The 25609-nt window shown below is 34.4% G+C and overlaps 1 protein-coding gene across 44 annotated transcripts in view; it reads right to left on the bottom strand.

Moving 5' to 3' along the window:
• SLMAP (sarcolemma associated protein) overlaps nucleotides 1-25609 on the bottom strand; it is a 269063-nt gene that overhangs the window by 142713 nt on the left and 100741 nt on the right. For 10 of the 44 annotated variants that reach the window (XM_081819490.1, XM_081819522.1, XM_081819511.1 and 7 more), the window contains exons 4-14: nucleotides 24412-24484; nucleotides 20723-20759; nucleotides 19015-19077; nucleotides 15359-15454; nucleotides 15031-15102; nucleotides 13584-13724; nucleotides 12334-12471; nucleotides 10655-10823; nucleotides 10517-10567; nucleotides 9986-10036; nucleotides 5438-5500 (exon numbers count right to left, since the gene is read on the bottom strand). In XM_081819490.1, coding sequence (XP_081675616.1) covers nucleotides 5438-5500; nucleotides 9986-10036; nucleotides 10517-10567; nucleotides 10655-10823; nucleotides 12334-12471; nucleotides 13584-13724; nucleotides 15031-15102; nucleotides 15359-15454; nucleotides 19015-19077; nucleotides 20723-20759; nucleotides 24412-24484 — 954 coding nt within the window. The remainder of the gene's footprint in view (nucleotides 1-5437; nucleotides 5501-9985; nucleotides 10037-10516; nucleotides 10568-10654; nucleotides 10824-12333; nucleotides 12472-13583; nucleotides 13725-15030; nucleotides 15103-15358; nucleotides 15455-19014; nucleotides 19078-20722; nucleotides 20760-24411; nucleotides 24485-25609) is intronic. The other 34 variants (XM_081819569.1, XM_081819646.1, XM_081819720.1 and 31 more) reach the window with 7 other exon arrangements.

Raw genomic sequence — 25609 nt, 5'->3', positions numbered from 1 at the left:
TAAGGAAGAACGAAAGAAAAAAAATTGAGAATTTTTTTTAGAGTGACAGGTAGATTTGTTAATTTAAATTCAATAAATTAACATACAGTGTATTATTAGTTTCAGAGGTAGAGTTCAGTGATTCATCAGTCTTATATGATACTCAGTGCTCATCACCACATGCCCTCCTTAATGTCCATATCGGTTAGCGCGGGGTATTTATAAAAAAAAATTGAGAATTAAGGACAGACTGAAACTAAAGGAAACGAACCAATTTCAAGAATACAGAAACAGATCTTTTTTAAAGAAAGGAACAACCTACATGTCAGAACACTGTTGGCATAAATTTAAGACTATCTTCTGTGCAGTTATGCTGGGAGAAAACCTCGTAGAAATGTTGGAAAACTAGCTGACTGGGAAAAATGACTGGCACAAATAAACACCAAACAAAACCCTCCCATATATCTTAGATTGGTCAACAACTCCAAATTCAAAGAAATAAAGAATTAGCAACATCTAGTTTAAATTCAAGAATTTTCCTATAGGGTTCCTGGGTGGCTCAGCCGGTTAAGCGTCTGCCTTCAGCTCAGGTCATGATCCCAGGGTCCAGGGATTGAGCCCCACACATCAGGTTCTCTGCTTAGTGGGGAGCCTACTTCTCCCTCTCCCTCTGCTGCTCTGCCTACTTGTGCTTTCTCTCTGTCAAATAAATAAATAAAATCTTAAAAAAAAAAAAAAGAATTTTCCTATAATGGGGACATAAATTACTAAGAGCAGGGAACCACACCAAGTGTTTCCTATTCTTGGTTATAAATAAACTGCTTTGGCTTACAGAAATAAAAGTTTAAAATTTAAAAATCTGTTTCAAGTAGAATATGTAATCAGGCTTATTCCTGAGATTGTTCAGAGGCTGATCTCATAGAGTGATGAAAAGTAAACAGTCACAGAGCAACACTGATTCAACGCATTACTCCAAATAAGGCAATTTTTATGTGAGAGCAAAGCCCCAAGAGAAAGGAGGGAATGAGACAAACATATACAGATAATGACTGTAATTTCAAAAGGGGAGTTGGAGGCGGGGAGAAGATTTTATTTATTTTTTTTTTAAAGATTTTATTTATTTATTTGAGACAGAGAGAATGAGAGAGAGAGAGCACATGAGAGGGGGGAGGGTCAGAGGGAGAAGCAGGCTCCCTGCCGAGCAAGGAGCCCGATGCGGGACTCGATCCTGGGACTCCAGGATCATGACCTGAGCCGAAAGCAGTCGCTTAACCAACTGAGCCACCCAGGCGCCCAAGATTTTTTTTTTCTTAAATCAGGAAAAAAAATAGTAAGACATGAAATATTAAGAGAATTAGACTTTTGCCTAATAATAAAAACCATTAAATCTCATAGTAACCATGGATTAAAATACGAAGACATGAGGTTTCTTTCAGGGCACTTGTTAACTCAATCATCAAAAGGAAGATACCCGTTGGGGTGGAGACAGCTGGTTTGTACAAAGCAGACCTCAGAAGAAAGTTTCTTTGGTACCCAACTGTGATGCCTCTGCCCTCATCCAAACAGTAGCAAAAGGAATTAAAAGTGCAGACAGCAGTCCAGAGAAGGGAGTCTTCCACTCTATGCCCATGAGGTGAATCTCCATGTCCTGAGATTCTCCACCTTTTATCCTTTATCTCTGCACTCAGCATATAAGTCAATCAAGTGACAGAGTTCACAGGATATATATGAAACAGATTTAGAGGTGCACAATTTGTTAACTCAAAAAGCATCTTTAGCAGAACACAATAGTCTCAACTATTTGTTAAGTTTACATGGTAAACCTTGAATAACTAAAATTTGCAGGGAACATGGAATGTGGAATTCTGCTTAAATCAAACTTCATGCCCAAATCCCTGAAGAGAAAATATTGCTAGAGCTTTTTAGCAAGTTTTATTAAAGTTAATTGTTAATTCTAGATTTTATATGGTATATTTTTACAAAGAAAATTTACTTCACAGTTCTGGAATTAAGTAAAAGGTTGTATTTTAATCTGTTCAAAATCCAATCTCTCTGCCTGGATTAAAAGCTTTTCTCCTAAAAGAGAATTAAAAAAAAAGTCTCTTTTACTATAAAAGGAAACAAATTGAAATGTGTTCCAACTCATTTAATTTCATCAAAATCACCTTATAAATGGAGACAGCCAACAACTATACCGTTCTCTTATGGATTCATATACATAAACTGAAAAAATCTGTTACTATATTAAAAATAGACATTATGAATCCTATGAAGTGAATTATTTGCTTTCTTTTTCTTTTCCAGAGAGAGACAGAGAGAGAGGGGGAGGGAGAGGGGGAGGGGCAGAGGGAGAGGGACAGAGAGAATCTGAAGCAGACTTCACACCTAGCACAGAGCCCAACACAGGGGCTCAATCTCACAACCCTAAGATCACGACCTGAGCCGAAATCAAGAGTCAGATGCTTAACCGATTGAGCCACCCAGGCACCCCTGCTTTCTAATTTTTAAAAAAACAAGGTGAACTGGGTTATACAACAAGCACAGTAAGTAATGAAATCTAGGTACTTAACATCTGCTTTTTAAAAGACTGGAAATAAGGGGCACCTGGTTGGCTCAGTCGGTAGACCATGCAGCTCTTGATCCCAGGGTTGTAAGTTTGAGCCCCATGTTGGGTGTAGAAATTACTTAAAAATAAAAAAATCTTGAAAAAAAAATAAACAAAAGACTGGAAATAAGAATATGAAGTGTCACTGCTCATTGAATGTAAACTTCATGTCAAAATTATAAATCAATTCAAGATGGCTATCAATGAAAATAATGGCAAAAAAATTTGTGTGAGATTATCAAAAAATAATCCAAAGTTGTTTCAAAAGTTCACTTGAGTATGATTTTTGCTGAATTTGTCTTGCTCACCATAATACTTATTAAACAAAACAATTTCTATACCAGCAGCTTGTTATAAAATAATGAAAACATCCCCTCTGACAACAAATCAGAGTTAACTCTTAGTATGCCAACTCTGGCTATCCAAATTTAAGGAGCCAACAGATTTGGAAATTTCTGAGATAGAACTGGTAACCTCATTAACCAAACCCTTGCTACTTGTTACCAAAACTCAGGAACTGAACAGATTCAGATAATGGGCTATATCCCTAGCTATATGAATTTATAGTCCAAACTTCCTCTGTTTGCACTTAGAGACCCAATGGATTCAGACATCAGGAATACTTGAATTTTATTTATTTATTTCTAATTTTATTTTTTGTTCTTTGGTTTATTCTTTGTCCACAAGAAAAGGATTTTATATTATAATTTTTCCCTATGTACCACATTTAACATTTTTCCCATGCTATTACATAGTTCTTATAAACATAATTTTATTAGTTAATATCCCCATTGAGGGGACTGCTATAATTTATATAACTCCTGCTCTATATCTGAATGTTTACTGGTCCATTTGCCTCTCATAACTATGACACAATAAAAATCTCCAAACATCTTTTTCTTTTTTTTTTTAAGATTTTATTTATTTGACAGAGACAGACAGAGAGTGAGCACAAGCAGGGGGAGCAGCAGGCAGAGGGAGAGGGAGAAGCAGGATCCCTGAGGAGCAGAGAGCCCAATATGGGGCTCGATCCCAGAACCCTGAGATCATGACCTCAGCTGAAGGCAGACGCTTAATCAACTGAGCCACCCAAGTGCCCCTCCAAATATCTTTTTCTTAATGTAAAACAAATATCGTTCTATATTACAACTACAGCTCAATATTTTACATATTTTATAATAATATTTTAAATGATTTTTTCAAATTGTAACTTAGTCTTTTTTTTGATAGTTCTCTGTTCTTATTTCTTTGGGCTCAAAATACAAGTCACAAAAATTTAATATAAAAATAACTTACTAAAAAATGGTCATATGTAATAAAACTAATATAAAATCCTTCTCCTAAAGATTTATATTTTAGACTCTATATTCTGTTTTTAGTTGGTTTCAGTGGGTTCCAGTTTTTTTGATCCAAATCCCTGTGCCAATTTCCCATAAAAGTGAAATTTAGTAATCAGAAGGTAACAAAAACTTGGATTAATCTTTGCTCTATGAAAAAGTTTTAAAAGACAAAGAAATATGCCATATTTATTAGTTTTCCTCAAAATAATATCAAACTGACATTCAACATCATAGTCTCTAAAATGGACAAAAACAGAAGCTCTTCTAAAACTATTAAATGAAATTCCAGGTTTCCTTAAGGCATCTCTAAGGAGTGTAACATTTGATATACTGAGTTTGTCTGCTATAATTACCAGGTGTGACACTTACAAGCCTCAAGTGCTCCTGAGATTGTGTGTGTGGGGAAGAGAGAGAACCACATATGCTTGCCCGTCTACAAGATGAACTCATGAGCATAAAAAATGGGAAGTCACTCATTTCAAAAAGAGAGTGAAAAGGGAGAGAAAAATGCTCAACAAAGTATATTGTATGTCTGGTAGGAAAAAGTACAGATGTCATCAATAAATCTTTATTACACATAGTGACCTTTAATTATCACTAAGACCAAAAGAATTATCACAACCTCATGATTTAAAATAAGCAGTCATGTGATTTTCAAGTAAGAAGGAATTCATGATACTTTCACTCAGAATTCAGCAGAGGTCCAAATCACCTCAAAAGCCAACCTATCTATCTTTATTATTAAAGACAGCCTTCCAGGGGTAGGCAGTTGATGTCAGACTGTAGGACAATCTATTGCTACTCTTTCCCTAGAAAGTTCCTACTACCCTAAGGGCCATCTTCAGATCTGAGTGCCCAAACGAAACCACTGTTTTCCTGACTTCATTTAATCATTTAAGAAATTTATTTAAGAACTTCAAATGCAAATCTGTGATAGAACTAGAACTAAATAAAACAGGCTAACGTTACTACTACCTCTTAAGTGTCCACACAGAAAGTTTAGGTGCTTGACATTCTATTTTATTTCCTGCTCAACAACAATTTTTTATTTAAAAGCTTGAAACTTCCTCTTTTTTGTGGGCAATATGAAATCCATCTTTGAAGGCAAATACCACAAAAATAATTTTCTCCAGGGGGCACCTGGGTGGCTCAATTGGTTAGGTGACTGCCTTCGGCTCAGGTCATGATCCTGAAGTCTCGGGATCGAGTCCCACATCGGGCTCCCTGCTCAGCGGGGAGTCTGCTTCTCCCTCTGACCCTCCCCCCTCTCATGCTCTCTCTCTCTACCTCATTCTCTCTCTCAAATAAATAAATAAATAAAATCTTTAAAAAAAAAAAAATTTTCTCCAAAGAGAGAAGCCGAAACAGTATGAAAAGTATCGCTGCTGTCTGAAGATGGCCCTCAATGCACTTCTACCATAACAAACACATTGAGATCTTCATTTTTCCTCTCATTTTTCAATTTTTGCCCCTGACTTCATTAAAATCAATGTGAAAAATACTCTGTACTCACTCTGGCATTCTATGAATTGATGAATAAAAGTGCAGTCCCCGCCACTCTTTGAAAGCAAGTGCTCTAATAAAGAAAGAAACACTTTTAAGGATATAGTTTGTTGCTGTTTTTGAAAACCAACAGCAAAGGTAGGAAAACTGAAATGTATTAACATGAGTAACTCTGAATAAGATTCATAAAAGTTTAATATATTTTTAATATTAATAGCAGACATATTTAGGAGTTAAATAAAGCTAAATGACTGAAAACTGTTATTTTATAATATTGATTTGTACTCTGAATGGTTAGCTTTTAAAAGTACAGTTTCTATCCAAAGAGCTCAAGAAAACCATAGATATATTGCTTTAAAAAGCTTCTCCCACTTTTAAAATACACCTTTCTCCATGACAGCTTAATAAATACCTGTAAATAATGTTTATATTTTATTATTTGTTCTAACTGATAACTGTTTTCTAAAAGTCTCTCTTCAAAGCTATTTTTCTTAGTTAAGAGGCAAAAGATAAATATTTTAAGAACACCATAAAATAATGCCTTAAAATTTTTAAGACAATGATGCAACATTTCAATTTTTAGACTTTCATTTCACAAATAACCTTTCCCTTTGAGTCATTTAATCTGTACTTTATATACTCTCAAAATATTACATTGTTTATCTCCACCCAAATGATTAAAGTCAATGCCTATACCTTTAAAAATAAGAGCCTGGAAAATGGTTTTGCTCAGGTCAAACAGAATTTGTTTTGTTTTGTTTTAATGAGGGGAGAGAATCAAAACCTAACAGGAGTTAAGACAAGTTTCAACCCTTTTCTTACAATAATCTTTATTTACATTGATCCAAGGGGTTACCTTCTGAATCTGGATAACATCCTTCAATTATAACTCTGGATCTTTCAAAACTACTAAATAGACTTTGGAAGTTCAATGTTAAAAATATATCTCAGTATGATGACTATCTGGATGGTGTGAAAGCACTAAAAGCTGTCAAAGAGGACATGAGTTAGTACCACTTGGACTGTGAAAGCCTCTTTTCTCCTCATTTCAACCCACCTCACCCTTCATCATCTCAACTTTTGTTTGAGAGGCAGGCATCTCCTACTCTGATCACATTACAACTTCTCTTGATATCCTTTTTAATGCCACCTCCTTTACCTTCCTACTGAAATCTGTCATTCTCCTTTATCTATTTACATGGTGTACAGAGCCTCCAGTCAACAGTTTTACATATATATATATACACACACACACATATGTGTAATATGGTATGTATAGTTGTATATATTTGTATATAGTTACACTACACAGAGATACAATATAGCCCCAAAAAGAAAAAGGAAAAAAAGGCTACCTGCAACAGTAATTAAAAAAAAAAAAAATCTAATAAACAGCATTTGCTGATTGGAGCCAAGAAATCCAAAACAGGAGCCCTCAGTTAAATAGTAATTACCATGATCAAAAGTTGTTTTATATAAATCCTACCTAAGCTATGGTAATATTTTCAGAACTCCAACTATACAACATCATGGTTAAATAAGAAAACTCATTTGAAACCAAATTTTAACCTAAAGGACTTAATAGAACTTATTTGAAACAAAAATTTCAGACTATCATCACAGGACTTTAGATGACATTTATTAATGCAGTACATCCCACCATCACTCACTAAGCCCCAAATTACCCTTTTATCTACTCTGATTTTAATATCTGGACTCTAGATTAAAATATTTAAAATACTAGCTTAGATAAAATGCAAGATTAATACAAAAATATATATATGACTTCTACAAAGGCATTTTCTAAAATATGAGAGAAAAGTCTTTCAGATAGTATATGTAAAAGATTTGGATCATGACACTTTTAATGCTTCATTACTTGAATTCAGCCCCTTGGGAATTCACTTTGCCAACTATAAAAGATGTCCCTGATAATGCAAAAAGAATCAGATACTTAAGTTGGAGGGGAGGGGGAGGCATGTCTAAGATCCCAAATAGGGCTGTGGAAATGTAAAGAAAAGACAGATACAGAAATAAAAGAGAGAACTGTGATACTTAAAATGTGTTTTATTTATACATGAGTTTCCTATAAATTTTGATTTTCTATACTACCTGTGCTGTCCAATACACATGCTTGATACACATGTGGATACTGAGTCCTGAAAAAATGGCTAGTTTGAATTGAGATATGTTGTAAGTGTAAAATAAATATATACTGGTTTCAAAGACTTACTAAGGAAAAAAGAATGTGAAATACTTATTGGTGACATGTTAAAATAATATTTTTGATATAGTGGGTTAAAGTAAATATATTATTAAACATTATTAAAATACATTATTAACTAAAGTACTTTACCTGTTTCTTTTTATATTTTTAATGTGGTTACCAGAAATTTTAAATTATATATATTGGCTCTCACAATATTTCTATTAGACAGTGCTTTTCTATACTAAGACATATTCAAATTATGCTTATCAGATAAGATACAAAAAAATTTATAGTATAAAACCTGTGCTTATATATATAAAGCAGCTACTTTAGATTTAAGTAATTTCAAAAACAGAGTTTACTAGAGAAACAGCATTAATCTTAACATCTCCAGATATTTTTAAAATATTCTCTTAAAACTATACTTGGTTCCCTCTCTACTATTTAAAGAGTAATTTTAGATAAAGTCATATCTGATAGCATACTGTGGCTATGGGCTTTGGTAATACCGGAATGCTTGATAACTGGTTTGTTATTATATAACAAATGATTCAGAACAGACTCATCTTATTCCAAAGTCACTCTGTACTAAATCTGGCATAATGAAGTTTTTGTGCATTATCAAGATATTTACTATCCCGTTTTGTTAAAGATATACTATAGGTCACTCTCATACCACTCAATTTATCACCACTAAAAATCCAAACACACCAGCGGGGGAAAAAACAATCATGGTAAGAAGTATCCAAAATATTCAGTCTTAAATCAAGGAGTTGTCTATAACTATTCTCATCTAAATCAATTGGAATTGGCAAAAAATTTTAAGCAGTAATCTGACAACTCTAAAATAATATAAAGATGATTTAGTGTATATAAAGGGATTCTCTTAACTGAAGGAAAAGCATGTTCCGAGCTTGAGTTATACATTATTAATAAATACATGCTTAAATCAAAATGGTGATGAATTGGAATAAAAAGTGCTCGTGCCAGAAAGAGGAAAAAAAAAAAAAGCAAATAATGACAACAAAAAATAAAAATTCATTTAACAATGACAAGCTTTTAGAAGATGAGGATTAAGTCGTTTTATATGTTTGCTAAATATAATTAATAAACAGAAATTAGTAATATTAGTAACGAATATAAACTACACCTTTAAAAAATTCTCGAATTGAAACTCAAACTGGAATTCTAAAATGTAGATGTATTTTATAAAACACATATAGAATAGTCAAGTAACAATGATGAATGACAATAATTTTTAATTTAGAGTTTCAAGATTTGCTACAGATTATATGTAATATTAGGTCTTGAGCTTACAGCTCACATATACATGATTACTTGAGCCTATCTTGCCGGTTCCTGATTGAAAACCAACCACACAAAAACAAGAACAAAAAAGCACCTCCTAACTTTATCAGAGTTGGCTGCTGCCCCAAGAACTATAAAGATATCCCCTGATACATGAAAAAAATATTTAATAAGAAGTTCTGAGTATTGACCTTGATATCTTCTACTAACTTCTGTATAAAAACTAAGATGAGAGATACACAGATTTGTAAACACAGAAAATAATTTTATTCATTCTGTACTTAAAGAATCTAATGCAGGATCTGGCACATAGCTAGTGTTCAATTAATGTTGGATGGATGGAAATGGGGAAGGATGAATGGGGATCTTCACAACTGAAGGAATGTACAAGCCACTGGGTAAAAAGTACCCCATGCAGTCAGTAACAGGAAAACCAAGAGTAGCTATATATTTTTGGCAAGAGATAATGCAAGCTATCCAGAAAGAAGGGTCCCAATAAACTAATCATTAACTAATAAATGACTTTTCAGACAGCATAAATGACTGATCCTGTTTTTTCTGATTAAAGAAATAGATGTACAGTGTAAAGAAAGCAGTTTCTATGACATATCCAAGAGCTCAATGCGCTGTTAAGTAAACCCTTGGCCGGGAATGGAGCGGGATACAAACATTGAAAATGGAGGCCCAATATCCTCAGGAAACAGTACTTGATGGAAGAAAATTGTAGTCGAGTTCTTTGAAAAATATACTGGGGAGAAAGCTATACTATGCTGTATAAACCAACGCTAATTGAACTTTATAATTTTCCTGTTACTTGAATAATTAAAATTTCCATATAATAAGGGGTATCTAAACAAAAATCACAGCATTAAGAATTACAAAATAAAGGGAAGCTTTTTTTTTTAAAGCTGGGATTCAATGGTCTATGAACTGCATGCTTTTCATTCCAAACACTTAAAACCTTAAAACGCTGATCTCTCTATCCTGCTTAAATAGTAAAAGGGTACCATGAAAGAAAAACATTTAAGTTTTTTACACTACCTTTTTCTGTGCTCCCATTTATTTTAGGTAAGAAGTCATCAACTTGTATCCCTAGGATTAAGACAGTGTATCATTGCCTGATCAAAGAAAGTGTTACTTTAAAACTGGTCTCAAGTGTAACCATGGCATTTTGTATTCCTACTTAACATTAAGACAGTATAGCACACTTTAAATTTGTTTTTAAAAGAAGGGCTCAACTGGACATTTTCTATCGACTCAGAGAAAAAGCTACAATTGCCTTCCAACAAACCTCAAAAGAAAAAGGATCCTGCTGTGCATTTATTTTTCTTATTTAAATATCTCTAAATAGAGCATCTCAGATGCAGAAATTTCATTTATCTCAAGGACTAAACAATGGTGCCCACTGGTGGCAATCAAGCATATTTTTAAAGGAAATTTTCTGAAAGACTGTAGATACTTTATACCTAAAACAAAATATCCCTCTTAAAATAAGTACCCCATGAGAGAGTAAACATCAAAAGTCCAATGATAAAATTCAGCTTTAAATAAGAAACTGGGTAACACACCTACCTAAACTGCTGCATTCTTTAAGAGTTTTCTCCTGAAGATGTTCTAACCGTACTGTAAATAAAAGTCCAAGAAAAAGATATTTCACAGATAAAAGAAAAAAAAAATCAAATCAAATCAACTTCTGGATTAGCAACTTACCTTGTAAAGCTGTTAGCCTTTCATTGGTGAAGTCATTATCGGCTTGCAAAGCTTCTATTTTTGCCTGGAGCTCCTGTTCTTTTTCTTCCATTTCATCTATTTTATGTTGTAATTCTTTTTTCTCAGCTTGTCCCTTCTGTTGGATTTCTTCTTGTTTTCCCTCTGCTACCTGTTGAGAAAGAAAAAAAATTTCAGTTATTTCATAAAGTCTGAACTTGCTTTCAGAGGCTTAAAGCAGGACTGCTTTTATTCACCATAAACTTCTAAGGAGAATATTCAATATTATAGAACATATTTGTAAATGTCAAAATAATGTCAAAAGTGGTCTGCACTGAAGTCATGCTTCCCTATCACCTAGGGAAAAAAAACTTGCAGCAGGCAAACAGGCCTAATACATACAGATAAGGGGGTCAAAATGAAAAACTCCACAGTTTTCAAGAGGGAAATATGTAAGGTTTTCCCCTGAAATTACTATTGTTTAAATTAGCTTATAAGTTCTAAAATGTAACTTACTCTGATATTTTATTTTATTTTATTTTTTTAAAGATTTTATTTATTTATTTGACAGAGAGAGAGATAGCGAGAGCAGTAACACAAGCAGGGGGAATGGGAGAGGGAGAAGCAGGCTTCTTGCCGAGCAGGGAGCCCGATGTGGGACTCGATCCCAGGACCCTGCGATCATGACCTGAGCCTAAGGCAGACGCTTAACGACTGAGCCACCCAGGCGCCCTACTCTGATATTTTAAACAAAACTGTGTTTAGTTGAAGGAATGATGATAATAAGCACTTTTCAAAATGACCTCCTTTTAATAAGACCAACCTTTAAAACTATTACAGGTTCACCAACCACACAGAAGGAGGGATGCCCTGGTCTTCTCTAACAAATATGTGTCTTCTAGCCACTCATTCCATGGTTTGAATTATTTAAAGATGGGTCTTCACAAACTCAGTTATAACATTTAAAGGACCAACTTGACATTATGTATGGCCTCACCTGTCCTTATCCTAAATGCCCTAGAGCTACAGGGAGCTGCAGCTGAAGCAGTTAATAGCATCCCTGGAGGCTACGAGGGTCCATACAGATGACTCCAAGGTTACTTCTGGCCTTGTTCCAGAACTAACGTAGTTGGGCTCTGCCTTTGGGGCTGCCCACGGTTAAGCAGATTCAAGTTTTTAAAAAGTCTAAATATCTTGGGGTTTGCTGATTTATTTTATTTTATTTTTTTAAGTTTTATTTATTTGACACAGAGAGACCCAGTGAGAGAGGGAACACAAGCAGGGGGAGTGGGAGAGGGAGAAGCAGGCTTCCCGCTGAGCAGGGAGCCCGATGCAGGGCTCATCCCAGGACCCTGGGATCATGACCTGAGCCGAAGGCAGACACTTAATGACTCAGCCACCCAGACGCCCCGGTTTGCTGATTTACATCTACTTCCTGTTATATATTAAAAGATGCCTGTTGTGAAGTACTATTTATTTCCATCTAGAGAAAATATGTCAGCTTTTACAGACTTTCAATTATCTGTGGCAATGGGGTTTGGGCTAAATGGCATTTTATTTTTACTACAAATTTCAACTACTACCAAATTTTACATCAACAACTATTCAGCAATACCTAACCTCTTAATCTATCCAGTGTGTTAGGGACTATTAACACACTTTCAGGTTGAGTAAATACATACCTTTAATTTATCAGATAAATCTTTAATCTCATTAACTGCTCCATTATATTTATTGGCTAATTCTCTTAATTCTTCCTGAGTCCGTTCATTCATTTCTTTAAGATGGGTACATTCATCTTCAGTATTACTCAGACTTCGCTGTAATTCAAGTTTACAGATAACTGATTTAGAATAAATGCACATTCTAAATTCAACTTATAAAAAGTGTTAATTATATGGGCTGTTCAAAATTAACATCTGCCCTGGCCTTTATATAAGAGTTAAACAACATAAGAATTTTAATTTACTTTAGGTACATGCTAAAACAGAAAATACAACAAAAAATTTGAAAAACGAAACAAAACAACAGAAAGGGAGCAGGGGAGGAAAGGATGTTACTTTTACATAACTACTCTTTTAAAAGGCCTCTGGGTATGACTTTTAGACTTGAAAATATTTTAAGCTTATCAATTCTTGAAAGCAAGTTACTAATAGGCACAATCAACTTAATAAGAAAATTAGAAGACAGCTAACAATTTTCTTTCCTTGCATGTCAAATTAATGACACAACACTGAATTAGTTACTATGGGATGAGGCTATTATAGAAACCATTACTATACCATATTCTAGAGTATATACTATATACTATAGTATTTTTACTATTGTTTACAATGGGCATTTTAACTAAATTCATTAACAAATAACTTCTGTGGTAATTTAGCAGTGGTTCAACGAATGACCTACATTATCAATGAGGTTGTTTTTAAAGCAATGAGAATCACATTTTGATTGTTCCTAAAAGACCAAGAAAGGACCTCAGAGATATTTTCCCTTTGACCTCCAAAGTTAGACACAGTTTTCTTCTCTAGAGGATGGGTAAATAAGAACAGTGGTAAGGTTCTCCACCTTCCACTAACTATCCTCAATTGGAAGAAAAGCAAAAACTAGGTGACAGGAGATCAATTCCCTGGCACATATCACAGTCCACTGTGTGAGAGGCCAAATCCTAAGCAGAATGCACATGGTTAAGACTCCCTCTGATTAGGCTTTTATTTGCTCAGTCACCGAGTAGAAACCACAAGCACCAGACTCACATGATTACAATGAAAATTCCTAACAATGAAAACAGGCTACTATCCCTTCCCATTTGATAGACAGGAAATATTTCCTAACTATATAATACTCAAGTTTAAAATGTCCTAAAATATTAGCAATTTAAGCTAAAAATTTTAAATCATACTACCATTTTGTATTTGTTAAAATGAAATACCTCAACTTCTGAAAGTTTTCTAACCACTTCAATTTTCTCCTGAAGAACCCGCCTCAGGGACTCTTTGGCTGTCGTCTCGTAGTTGTGTTTATCCTCCTGTAATGCTATAAGTTCCTTCCGTAAACTATCTTCTGTTTGATTCTAGGATTAGAAGATATTTATAATTATAGCCAAGTAATTTTTTTAAGTATTTACCATTTGGAAAAATAACACATTATGATGTTCTTTGAATTCTACATTAAGGTACCTCCAAATACAAATGATGTATTTAAAAATTGCACTGTAAATTATGCCTTCACAAATACATTAATCCACACTTCTGATAGAAAAAAAAATGTCAAAGGAAATTGAGAATTTCTTTCAAATGTACAAAATGAATTAAGTCTCCTATCTGTCATACTCTCTGCAAGCCACAATATTTACATTTGTGGGTAAAAATAATCTCTTACTTTCAAAGGGGCCAAGCATCTTAAAACAATGGTTAAACCAAAAGGAATAAGAGCACCCTTAGGAAAAAGCTGACTCCAGCTCTGAGGCAGGAAATGTACAAGATGAGTCTGGAACACCTTGTCTAAAATGACAGCAGTAGGCGATCAAAGTTTGCTGGGGTTCTACCAAAGGACTCAGGAACCAAAGATGGGATAATTTGAGCATCAATAACCACAACAAATGGAACAGGCTGAAACACATGAAATATATTTAAACCTAAGTTTGGAGAAAAAAAACACTTCATGGTCATTCTTTGGTAGATGAGAAGGAACCAACTCATTATTTTGAAATCCAGTAAATAAATGGAGAAAATCACTTATCCTTTTCCTAGAGAAAATGACTTCAGGGTAACAAAATGGTTTATGAGGGGGAATAGAAGTATTTATAGAAGTAATCCAGCTAATAAATGAAGAAATAACAACTACAACATGACCATTTTTGCAAGCCTTAATAATGGATCTAGGCAAGGATCATCAAAGATTGCTAATATCTCAAAAAGAAAGACAACTAGATATTATGGTGCCTTCTGGTGAAAGTACACAATACTATTCATGAAGTACTGTTGGAAAAAAGAGTTGAACCTAAATCAGATCAAATCTCTAGATCAAACTACCAGTTTATGGTGTGGGAGGAGAGCTAGAAGAATATGTAAATAACAATCCAGATTTAGGGAAATTATAGAGGACAAATGACCCAGTTTCTCCAGCAAATATCAACTGTGATAGAAAAAAAAGAAAGAGTTGTATATGGGTATTCAATATACAATTCTTTCTCCTTAATGTGTGTTTGAAATTTCCTCTAATGACAAAAAATTTAAAAGAATGGTGAAAACATATAAACGTTTTAGCATGTACTCAAAATGACAGTCAAAGAAATGAAGCTAAATAAAAAACTATGCATTTTCATGCATAGTTAATGCATTTTTCTTTATGGATCTTTACTTGAGATTAATACTTACTTTGGAGCATGCCTGTAATTGGTTTCCCATAACTTCTAACCGTGATAAGAGTCTATCTTCATCTATTAAAGCCTGTTGAAGAAAAATTAAATAAATAAAATCCCAGGGTAATTAAAAAATTACACATATCAAAAAGGTTGCTACTGCCAAAAAAAGATATGAAATCATAAAACTGACCAACATCCACCGTAAAATGCTAAATTTTCAATATTTGGTCATTAAGAAATAAGTTTGCCTTTGCCTGCTAAAAAATTTCACTTTTAATCAACATCTAAGGGATATTAAACTATACTTAAATGCTTCTTGTATATAAAGGCAACTGGAATACCTGCCAACTGGTATCTGAAGCCTCTTGGGTGATGGCTAGTAGCCGCTGAAGTGTGGCTAACTTCTGTTCCAACATCTGTTCCCGATGTAAGGCCTCCTAATAGTACAAATCACAAAAGAGATTTTAATAAACTCAGCATGATCCTTGAAGAGAAATCAAAGTACATTCTGAAAATATTCTCATCTTATATCCTACTTTGTACCTTACTTTCAAACCTGATAAATCTACCTTGTAAAATATATATAAGCCATATCATTTTAGTCTCATTTCCTGGACTGTTAGGGGTACTGAGCTGCACCTTCCTCTATTAACAGAAAACAAGTGCCCTGTTTTTGTTTTCCTTTTAGTCAGAATTCACAAGAGTTTTAAAAAAAAGGAAACCCAGAATAGAAGAATCCAACAAATGTTGAACCCTACATTTTATATATCTATATAAAACCCTCCATTTCCAATTATATATATATGTATATATGTAAATTTTTAAAAATATATACATATTTTTCAGAACAAACTCATTTCAAACTAAGCCAAACAATCTGGTCAGTAGCAAAGATATTTCTCAATGGCTTAGCTGCATGAGTATGACATCTAAAATAGAAATGTCTTTTAATTTTTCCTTTTAAGAATGTTACATATAGGGGTGCCTGGGTGGCTCAGTCATTAAGCGTCTGCCTTCGGCTCAGGTCATGATCTCAGGGTCCTGGGATCGAGCCCCACATCAGGCTCCCTGCTCAGCGGGAAGCCTGCTTCTCCCTCTCCCACTCCCCTTGCTTGTGTTCCCTCTCTCGCTGTCAAATAAATAAATAAAATCTTTAAAAAAAAAAAAAAAAGAATGTTACATATATATAAATATATATATTTAAGGAGAGAGACTGTTGTTTCACAATCTCTTGCATTTTCAGGTGTTCTGATTCTTTGTGACTGTATACCACTTAGCAGCAATCAAATATGCCAAAAATAAGTAAGAGGCCACCAATGTAATAAGGGGTCAAGGAGTTCTATAACCATTTGGCAGCTCCAAAGGGATATTTTTACAGAGAAGGACATTAGCAAGCAAACCCTTATCTCTAGGTCACTTGTTAACATTTGATAGCTGTTAAGAGGGTCTCCTTCACTAGAAGTCAAGGTGAAAATGCTCACATAGCATTGAGCTGTGGTTATGGCACATCTTTAAATTTCACTTTCTTCTATTCCTGTCATTAGCCAAAGAAGAACACTTACTACCCTAATACCTCTGGAGCCACCTCAAAAAAGAAGGATATGCTTCAAAGACAGTACTTGAGGTTTAAAGTATGCATTTATTTTTCTCCACATCCTTGGTAAATAATGATTAAAGAAAATCTGATCTAATTAGAGTTACAGGTACCGTTTTTTAAATATAACTCTAGGGGCTCCTGGGTGGCTCAGTTGGTTAGGCGTCTGTCTTCTGCTCAGGTCATGATCCCAGGGTCCTGGGATCGAGCCCTGCATCGGGCTCCCTGCTCAGCGGGAAGCCTGCTTCTCCCTCTCCCACTCCCCCTGCTTGTGTTCCCTCTCTCACTATCTCAAATAAATAAAATCCTTAAAATAAACAAATTAAAAGTATAGATTAAGGAATCTAACAAAAGCCATAAAACACAGCTTACACTTACAAGAGACTGGTTGCCAAGTTTATTTTAAGCTCTTAAAACACTACTAATATCCAGGAAATTAACATTAAATGCTGCAAAAAGTTTTACTTAAAAACAAAACCACCAAACAATCACTACTTCCACTAGATGGTGTAATTTCACCTTTTTAAACTCAATTCCATTTAGAGTTTCATAATTCCATGAGCCACATCCTAACAGAAATCTAATACTTCCAGGAATACCTTTTAGTTCTAAGGCATGAAATGTATCTATTCCAGTTTTTACTTAAAAGATTTACGTTAGAACTTTAGCAATTCAAAAAGATGTATACAGAAAAGACAGCACAGTATAATCTCTCAAAAACCAGAAAAGAACAGTGAAAGATGATGCCCACTATGAATATTCAAAGAACTGACAAAATTGGAAAAAGTACTGGAGTGAGTCAGGGCATTAGACCCACAGTCCATGATGACTGGTAACTATATAGGGTATAGACTCAGGAAATCATTTTACCTATAATGAGCCTCATATTTCTCATAGAAAAATGGAGGTTAAAAAAAAATGGAGGTTAGACGAGATCAGTCTCAAAGTTTTCTTCTACCTCTAAAAATAAGAGAGATCTAGGTCAACTAGTGTGCCTTTCTACTGAGTGGTAAACAACTGCTAACATGTATGGCATACATTGTATGTGACACACTGTTCTAAGTGCCTTACATATATTGATTCACAATTCTGTGAGGGACATGCTATTATTCCCACATCATAGATGAAGAAAATGAGGCTCTGAAATTAAAGGTCTGAAAAGGTCTGACGTTAAAGCCACAGACCAAGTCCAGGGAATTCCGGCTAGACTCTATGCTTTTAGACATTCTCCTAAACCGCAAATGTGTAAAACGGCTTTTCTATGCATCATTACATGATGACCAGTGGAAGGAAGGATCTGATTAATACTCTAACAATTTTCAGACTTAATCCAGCGCAAATCTCCCAAAATCAAGAAGAAAAAAAAAGCCACTTATTTCCTTTTTGGAGATTTCTATGGCTCTTTAAATATAGTATTAACTTCTTCAGGAGCCCATTCCATCAGGTCAGTAGCACAGCATAGTGTTAAGGGCATGGACTCTGAGGTCTGACTGGGTTCAAATCCCATCTTTACCACAGAGTAGGTGGGTAATACTATGTAAATTATTTAACCTTCCAGGCTCTCAGTTACTCCATCTATAAAAATGGAAATAAAATATGTACCTTATGGGATTGTTCTGAAGATTAAATGAATAGAGGTAAAGTGCTAGACTAGAGTCTGGCATATAGTAAGTGCTATATAACCATTGCTGTTAATATTATACTAAGCACCCAAGATCTCTCCAGGTTTAATTTTATTTAAAAGTCATCTATGAATAAAGAACTATTTTGAAACTTCCTCATATTTGAGTAAAAAAAAAAATTCTCTTGTACAGACCCCTATCTTTACTAGACTTAATAATCCTGATTCTTTTTTTTAAAAAAGATTTTATTTATTTATATACCAGAGAGAGAGAGAGAGCGCACCAGGGGGAGTGGCAGGCAGAGGGAGAAGCAGGCTTCCTGCTGAGCAGGGAGCCCGACATGGGACTCAATCCCAGGACCCTGGGATCATGACCTGAGCCGAAGGCAGACGCCTAACCGACTGAGCCACCCAGGTGCCCCCACAAGACCTAGTTTAAATCTTTTTTTTAACTTTGAGAGATACTTCTTTTATATTTGTATCCAGGCAATCTTTCTTTTTTTTTTTTTTAAAGATTTTATTTATTTATTCATGAGAGACAGAGAGAGAGAGAGAGAGAGGCAGAGGGAGAAGCAGGCTCCCAAGGAGCAGGGAGCCCGATGTGGGACTCGATCCCAGGACCCTGGGATCATGACCTGAGCCGAAGGCAGACGCTTAACCATCTGAGCCACCCAGGTGCCCCAGGCAATATTTCTTTAGCTATATTTGTGAACTAGCAAATTCAAATCTAAGTTGTTTAATTCTACTTTTAAAAACTAAGAATTTTTAAGATTTACTTTTACCTGTAGATACTGAGAAAGCTGGAATAGTTCCTGAGAGTACATACTTGGAGTGTTAGCAGCAACCTAGAAACAAATGACACAAGTACCAATAGTCACACAAACGTTTATAAAAGACATTAAAGCCAAATCAAGTCCTTGAAATGTCTATTTACTGAAATATGCAAAACAAAAATTATTGTTCAGCTTAATGAGTTCCTTCTGTTTTCAAAATATTTCTGTCTCATGTCCAGAATTTGTAAATGGTATTATTTTTTGCTGACCAGTCTGAGATTTATAAGCAGGGTGGTGGAACAAGTACCACTCATGCAAACATTCCTTGATAAACCAAATCACAAACACAGCACAACAGCAATACAGCCCTTTCTTAATTCAGAAATAATACATCCTAAATCAATGAACATATATTTATCCCCTTTAAAATTCATTGTTAAATAGTTCTTCAATAGGCCAACAAGTCACAGTCCTTTTAGAAGTAGCCATCCTCAAAATGGGAGTTGTATGTGGGGGTGCAGGGAGAGACAGGACATGAAATATAACACTTTGTCCAATGGCCAGAGGCAATGAAAATAGATTTGTCTTAAAAAAAGGAAGGAAGGAAGGAAGGAAGGTAGAAACAAAGAAAGAGAAAGCAAGCAAGCAAATAGCTTTCTTTTTTTTTCTTCTTTAAACTACAGGTAGGTTTAAGAAGAAAAAGATGGGAAATAATGGTGCTTAAATTACAAATCACAGAAAAAATACTTAGAACTCAAGAGTATTAGAAGAATTACTTTCAATAAGGGGTTTTTCCCAAGTGTGGAACATAGAACCATGGCATTATTCACCCTCCCCAAAAAAGAAGAAACTATGATTACCCATATCCTCAATACTACCAAGCCTTATGTATTAACATTAATGATGTTAATAGCATCATTCCTGATTAAGTTCAGAAAGTATATTTTTATTCATATGCTAACTAGAATTCAGAGAAGTGACATTATTTTTAAAAGTTAGTCCTAAATTGGCAAGGCCTTTATTTACTTCTGAAATAATTCTTGGTATTACCGAGGTTGATGATCAACCACTTGGCAGGCTTTCAGTCTTTATCCAAATGGAAGAAAAAAATGTAAAATATTTTTCCAATAGTTTAATTAGTACACTAAGAAAAACCATTCACATTAATGTCAAAAGATATAGATGTATTTTTTTGCTATTTAGCAATGATATCTACAGTTTATTACACCATTATTTCTGAACCAAGGGAAAAATACTAACAAGTAATTATTGCAAATTTTCTGACCAAATCAGGTTAAAACTAATTTTCAAGGACAATAAAAGAGCAATTTCTGTAAACCCATATTTCTGTTATTTCTATGTGTAATATATGTTGGGTGAACTATTTGGGCAGAAAACTTCAATAGATATTTCTAAACAGAATTGTATTCCAGAATAAAAAGTAGTAACTAACACTTCTTCTCTGGCTAGGCACAAAGCAAGTGTTCCTAGTCTATACAATCGGCCATTTACTTGAGATAATAAAGGTTTCTTCCTCAGAAACATCCATCCTAAATTCTCCAGAAGACTGCAATAACCAAATACCTACATACACTGTATATAATTTGTTACAGAAGAAAAAGAAGTTTCTAGGTAGAGCGTCTTAAAAACAAACAAAAACATTTTCCAAAGCAATATAACCAAGTTAGTTTAGAAAAAATAATCATTAGTAACTTACTTTGTCAACAGGACTTGGTAATGGAGCATGGATGACACTGAAAAGTAAAATTTAGAATTTTTTATCTAATTTCCTGACAATAGAGGAAACAGTATGACAGTACCAGAATGAATATCTTAAACCCCAAAGTTGATACACTTGCTGTCATAATTAAAAAACTGTGAATTACTTTTTAATTCTTCATAAATACATAGAATTCTTAGAAAACAAGGTAATAAATATACAAATCTACCTTTTATACATAATATATTTCTAAACACAAATTCAAAATTCAAAATGTATTAAATACCCTTTGAAGATCCACTATTTAATGAGGGCTCTGGTGAATTCCATGGCTATAGAATTTCTATATAGAAAATAAGCACTCCTTAAATTATCCATTTTTAATTTTGGAATGTGCAAATTATGTCTTTTTAAAACTAAATATTCCTTTTTTTTTTTAAAGATTTTATTTATTTATTTGAGACAGAGAGAATGAGATAGAGAGAGCATGAGAGGGAGGAGGCTCAGAGGGAGAAGCAGACTCCCTGCCGAGCAGGGAGCCCGATGCGGGACTCGATCCCGGGACTCCAGGATCATGACCTGAGCCGAAGGCAGTCGCTTAACCGACTGAGCCACCCAAGCGCCCTAAAACTAAATATTCCTATACACAAAGTCTTAAAAACCAAAGTTCTACTAGAAAGAAAGCTATAATTTGGAAACTTGTTCTAGTGGAGAACAACTTTAGCTAACCAAATAGTATTACTGTTCTCTACTCAGCCACCTCACACACTAACTACTGAAAGCTTAGATGTAGGTATGAAACTAAACTCGGTATATCTCTTTAAAACTAAGCAGTAAACAGTATAATTGGTACTAATTGCTTTTTGGGCCTTATAAAGTACTAATGACAGACAGGCAGTGTAGTATAACAGTTAAGCATGCAGACTCAGATGCCATACTGACTGGCCCCATATTCTGGCTCTACTTACCAGCTGTGTAATCTTGGGCAAGTTTACCTAAGCACTATAGGTCTTCAGCTTCCTCATCCATAAAATGAGGGTAATCACAAAAACAACCCCATGGGGTAACTGTGAGCATTAAATGTGTTAATAGAAATAGCTTTCAACAGTACCTAGGACATAGTAGCACTTGATCCTACTACCACTCCCATGAGAACAGAGCAGCTAAGGAAGCCAGGCACTGTGACCAATTTACCTCTGGATCCCGAGAACCTATCACAAGGCCCTAGCAAAGCTGGCACCTAATGAAGGTTTAAAAACTTACACCAACTTTAGTTTTTCTCTCTACCCTATAAATATGGAATAGACAGTTTGAACACAACCTTCTTTTTCTTGGCTATACAAGCAATACATATTGATTATAGAAAATGTGTGATGTAAAGCATGAGGAAATAACTAAAAATTACCTAATGCCAGCACCTAGAGATAACCATTTGAGATATATTTTTCTCTGTAGATATGCACATATAGGCAAATGAACTTAAAATCTAAACAGAAGCAAACAGTATCCATGTTTTTTTTAAATCCAGTTTTCTTAGTGACCCAAGTACAAAATTTTCTGTTCTTATGAAAATTTGGTTAACAAAAGGCTAAAAATCTAGCTGAACATTCCATAAGGAATATATATATATATATGTATTTTACAGATACTATCCTGGATATAGGTGTATTTTGTTTGAATTATAGAAAAAGTTCATATGCAACAAGGGAATACAGAAAAGGAAAACCATTATTTAGTGTTAGGATGGTGGGATTATAGGCAATTTTTCTCTGTTATCATTTAAAAATTATTTGTGCAGGGGCACCTGGCTGGCTCAGTCAGTAGAGCATGTGACTCTTGATCTCAGAGTCGTGAGTTTGAGCCCCATGTTGGGTACAGAGATAAGTTAAAAAAAATTATTTGTGCAATATAATAAAGTCAAGGAAGAAAAAAGAACTAGCTAGTGAGGATCTTAAAAGTATTAAATGCTATGTATATAATATACGTGAAATTCTAAGCATTCTGGCATACCCAAATGTATCTTGATTGCTAAAAAAGATTGCAGTAACAGAAACAGCCAATGATCACTGTGTGCTTAATATATGCCAGGTACCACACAAAACTCTTTAAGTGCATAACCTTGCTTAAACCTCCTCATAAAATTCCTTAGTAGGTACTATTGTTATCTTCATTTTTCAAATGAGAAAAGGGAGGCCTGTTCAAGACACAGAATAGGTGGAGTTGGGCTTTGAATTAGACTATCCACCTCTAAAGACCATTCTGATCTTCTACCAGCTCTAGAGAACTGTCTGTCCAAAATTCATCTTCTCCAAAAAGTCAGCCAGACTATGTACAATGAAACTGGCAGCAAAATTTTAAATAATACTAATATTTAACCACATGAGGAAAAACCAAACAATGAGAAGGAAACAGGGGGCAAAGATGAAAAGCATTGGGGAAACAAGAAGGATAAGGACACAATTCACTAACATAGACTTTGAAAAATTTACATGTCCTCCTAGATGGAACCTGAGATCACAGATAACCCTTTATATAACTGCTCAAAGCTTTTAACTCCATGAAAGAAAAATCTCATTATCACACACAAACATCAAGATCTTTAAGAAGCCACACATCATTAGTTGATTAGTAGTTACTCTTATTTTTAAAAACCCTTGACTCCTGAGTCACATTAAAGTTCCCAAAGTTAACTGTATTTTTAATAATTAAACTATGAAAAAAAAATTAAACTATGATATAGAATAGGAAACAGATTGTTTTACCTTTAAATGTTTAAAAATTTTTGCTTTGCTTCAGATATGCTTAAAGCCAAAAAAAAAATTGGTAGCATCTAACTGAAGCAAAATATATAGTAAGCCTAATGAAAGCACAGACTATCATAGTAATAGGAGGGCCTCTCTCTGCTTTCTTTTTCATTCTCTCTTTTCTACTCACTGTTCTACTTTGCCTTAAACTTACTGCTTATCTTAACCTCCCACCCTCAGATCTTTGTCTTTACTTTTTAAGAATAAAAAATATTATGTTGGGTATAGAAACAAGCTTCTTGCCCCCCAAATAAAAAATGCTTACGTTTAATTAGTAATTACTACATAATGATAATCTGTGAAAAGCACAAGATTAAAATGTACTTATATTTAGATTTTAACATTTACATTTTATGAGTAATTCTTCCTTTTCAATTTTGTCCTCCTCTAAGTGATCTTTCCACTGCTTCAGGGGGAAAAAAAATACAGCCTTGGAAAATCCCTCCAAAACTCCCACCAAAATAGGCTACTAACTGTATCAACATCCTCCAGGTCCTAAAAGATCATGACACCGGCATTAACTTCACAGGGAATCACAGTTTAAGAAGTCCTATATTAAATGCAGATCAAAATACAGTTATCACTCACCAGTAACTTACATACCCTAAATATTTTGAAAAACAACTAATTATCCATCAAAATATAAATTGTAAAGTTAAATTTGGAAACAAAATAATCTGTACCTCATTATACATTATTATTTAATAGAATCGTAGCTAATGTGAAAAAGAATTAAAATGAAGTATATTATATTATAAAAGTACTGCATTAATTTTCTACCATTATTAGAATAATCCTGAAGTGTAACAGTATACCATCACCTAGAATATTATTAACCAAGGTAATTAATACAAAAAGTTCATAGCACTAAATTATACTCACTCTGAGCGGAGTCGGGCTTCCATACCATCTGGTAGAAAAAGTTTTATGGTGGAAACAATACACCCATGGGTAACTGGTTAAAACAAACAAATAAGATGGATTAAATAATTGTTTAAAAATACAAATCTTCATATCTCTCATATCCAACATATATTTTATTCCTAAATGCAATAACTTCCAGGAAAGAAATCTGGTGGTTTAATGACAATATTCACTCCCCTGGAGAAAGTCATCCCTCTTCATACTGAATCACAGTTGCAAGGCAAAATTACAGATAGTTTTTCAAAAGTGTCCTAACCTTCAATGCAATCCGTCAATAAAAGGTCAGTTGGATATATGGAAATACAATTGAGGAGAGGAAATGCACTTTCTCCCCTATCTGCTGGCATCAAAACCTAACTATTCCCCAATTTAATATTTAGCCCTAATTCCTAATTCTCCTGTCCACGCCTCACAAAACTCTAGTTCTGCATAATACAGCTTGGAATATGCAGTTCAAGTCCCCCATTTGATGAGTGAGAAAACCAAGACCTCAGAAAAGTGAAACTGCTTCTAGAACTCTGTTAAGTGTCAGAGCTGTTTGCTAGAACTCAAGTCTGAGATTTCCAGTTCAGTATTTAAAATTGTGGTTTTGTGTTCTTGGTGCTTTTTCTTCCTCCACCCTCAAACATTTTCACATAACATTACACCAATCACTTTGTAGACAACTTCTTACTATTGCTTCTTACTTCCTCCTTTTCCTTCTGATGATTTCAAGAGACAAAACCCCCCAAAAGGAGCGTTTATACAGAGCTTCTCTTTGTGATTGGGTTTTATGGGTTGATGGCTTTTTATTTCTCTGTTCTTCCAAGATTACATCTTCCAGGGCTAGGGTTCAAAGAGTTAATTTATTTAGTTTATCAAAATCTAATTAAAAGCTAATGCAGGGTGATGAAAATATACTATCTCATGATTAGAAGAGTGGTGGTTATGTGACTATACATTTGTCAAAACTCAGTGAGTTCTACATATAAAACTGGTGTTGCAAGTAAATTATATCTCAATAAAGCTGATTAAGAATAAGCTAATGCTGGGCGCCTGGGTGGCTCAGTTGGTTAAGCGACTGCCTTCGGCTCAGGTCATGATCCTGGAGTCCCGGGATCGAGTCCCGCATCGGGCTCCCTGCTCAGCGGGGAGTCTGCTTCTCCCTCTGATCCTC

The sequence above is a fragment of the Leptonychotes weddellii genome, chromosome 1, assembly GCF_054177405.1.
Source record: "Leptonychotes weddellii isolate Sample4059 chromosome 1, ASM5417740v2, whole genome shotgun sequence".
Lineage (NCBI taxonomy): Eukaryota > Metazoa > Chordata > Mammalia > Carnivora > Phocidae > Leptonychotes > Leptonychotes weddellii.
The sequence above is the reverse complement of the archived record's forward strand: the minus strand, read 5'-3'. Positions and strand labels throughout refer to the sequence as shown.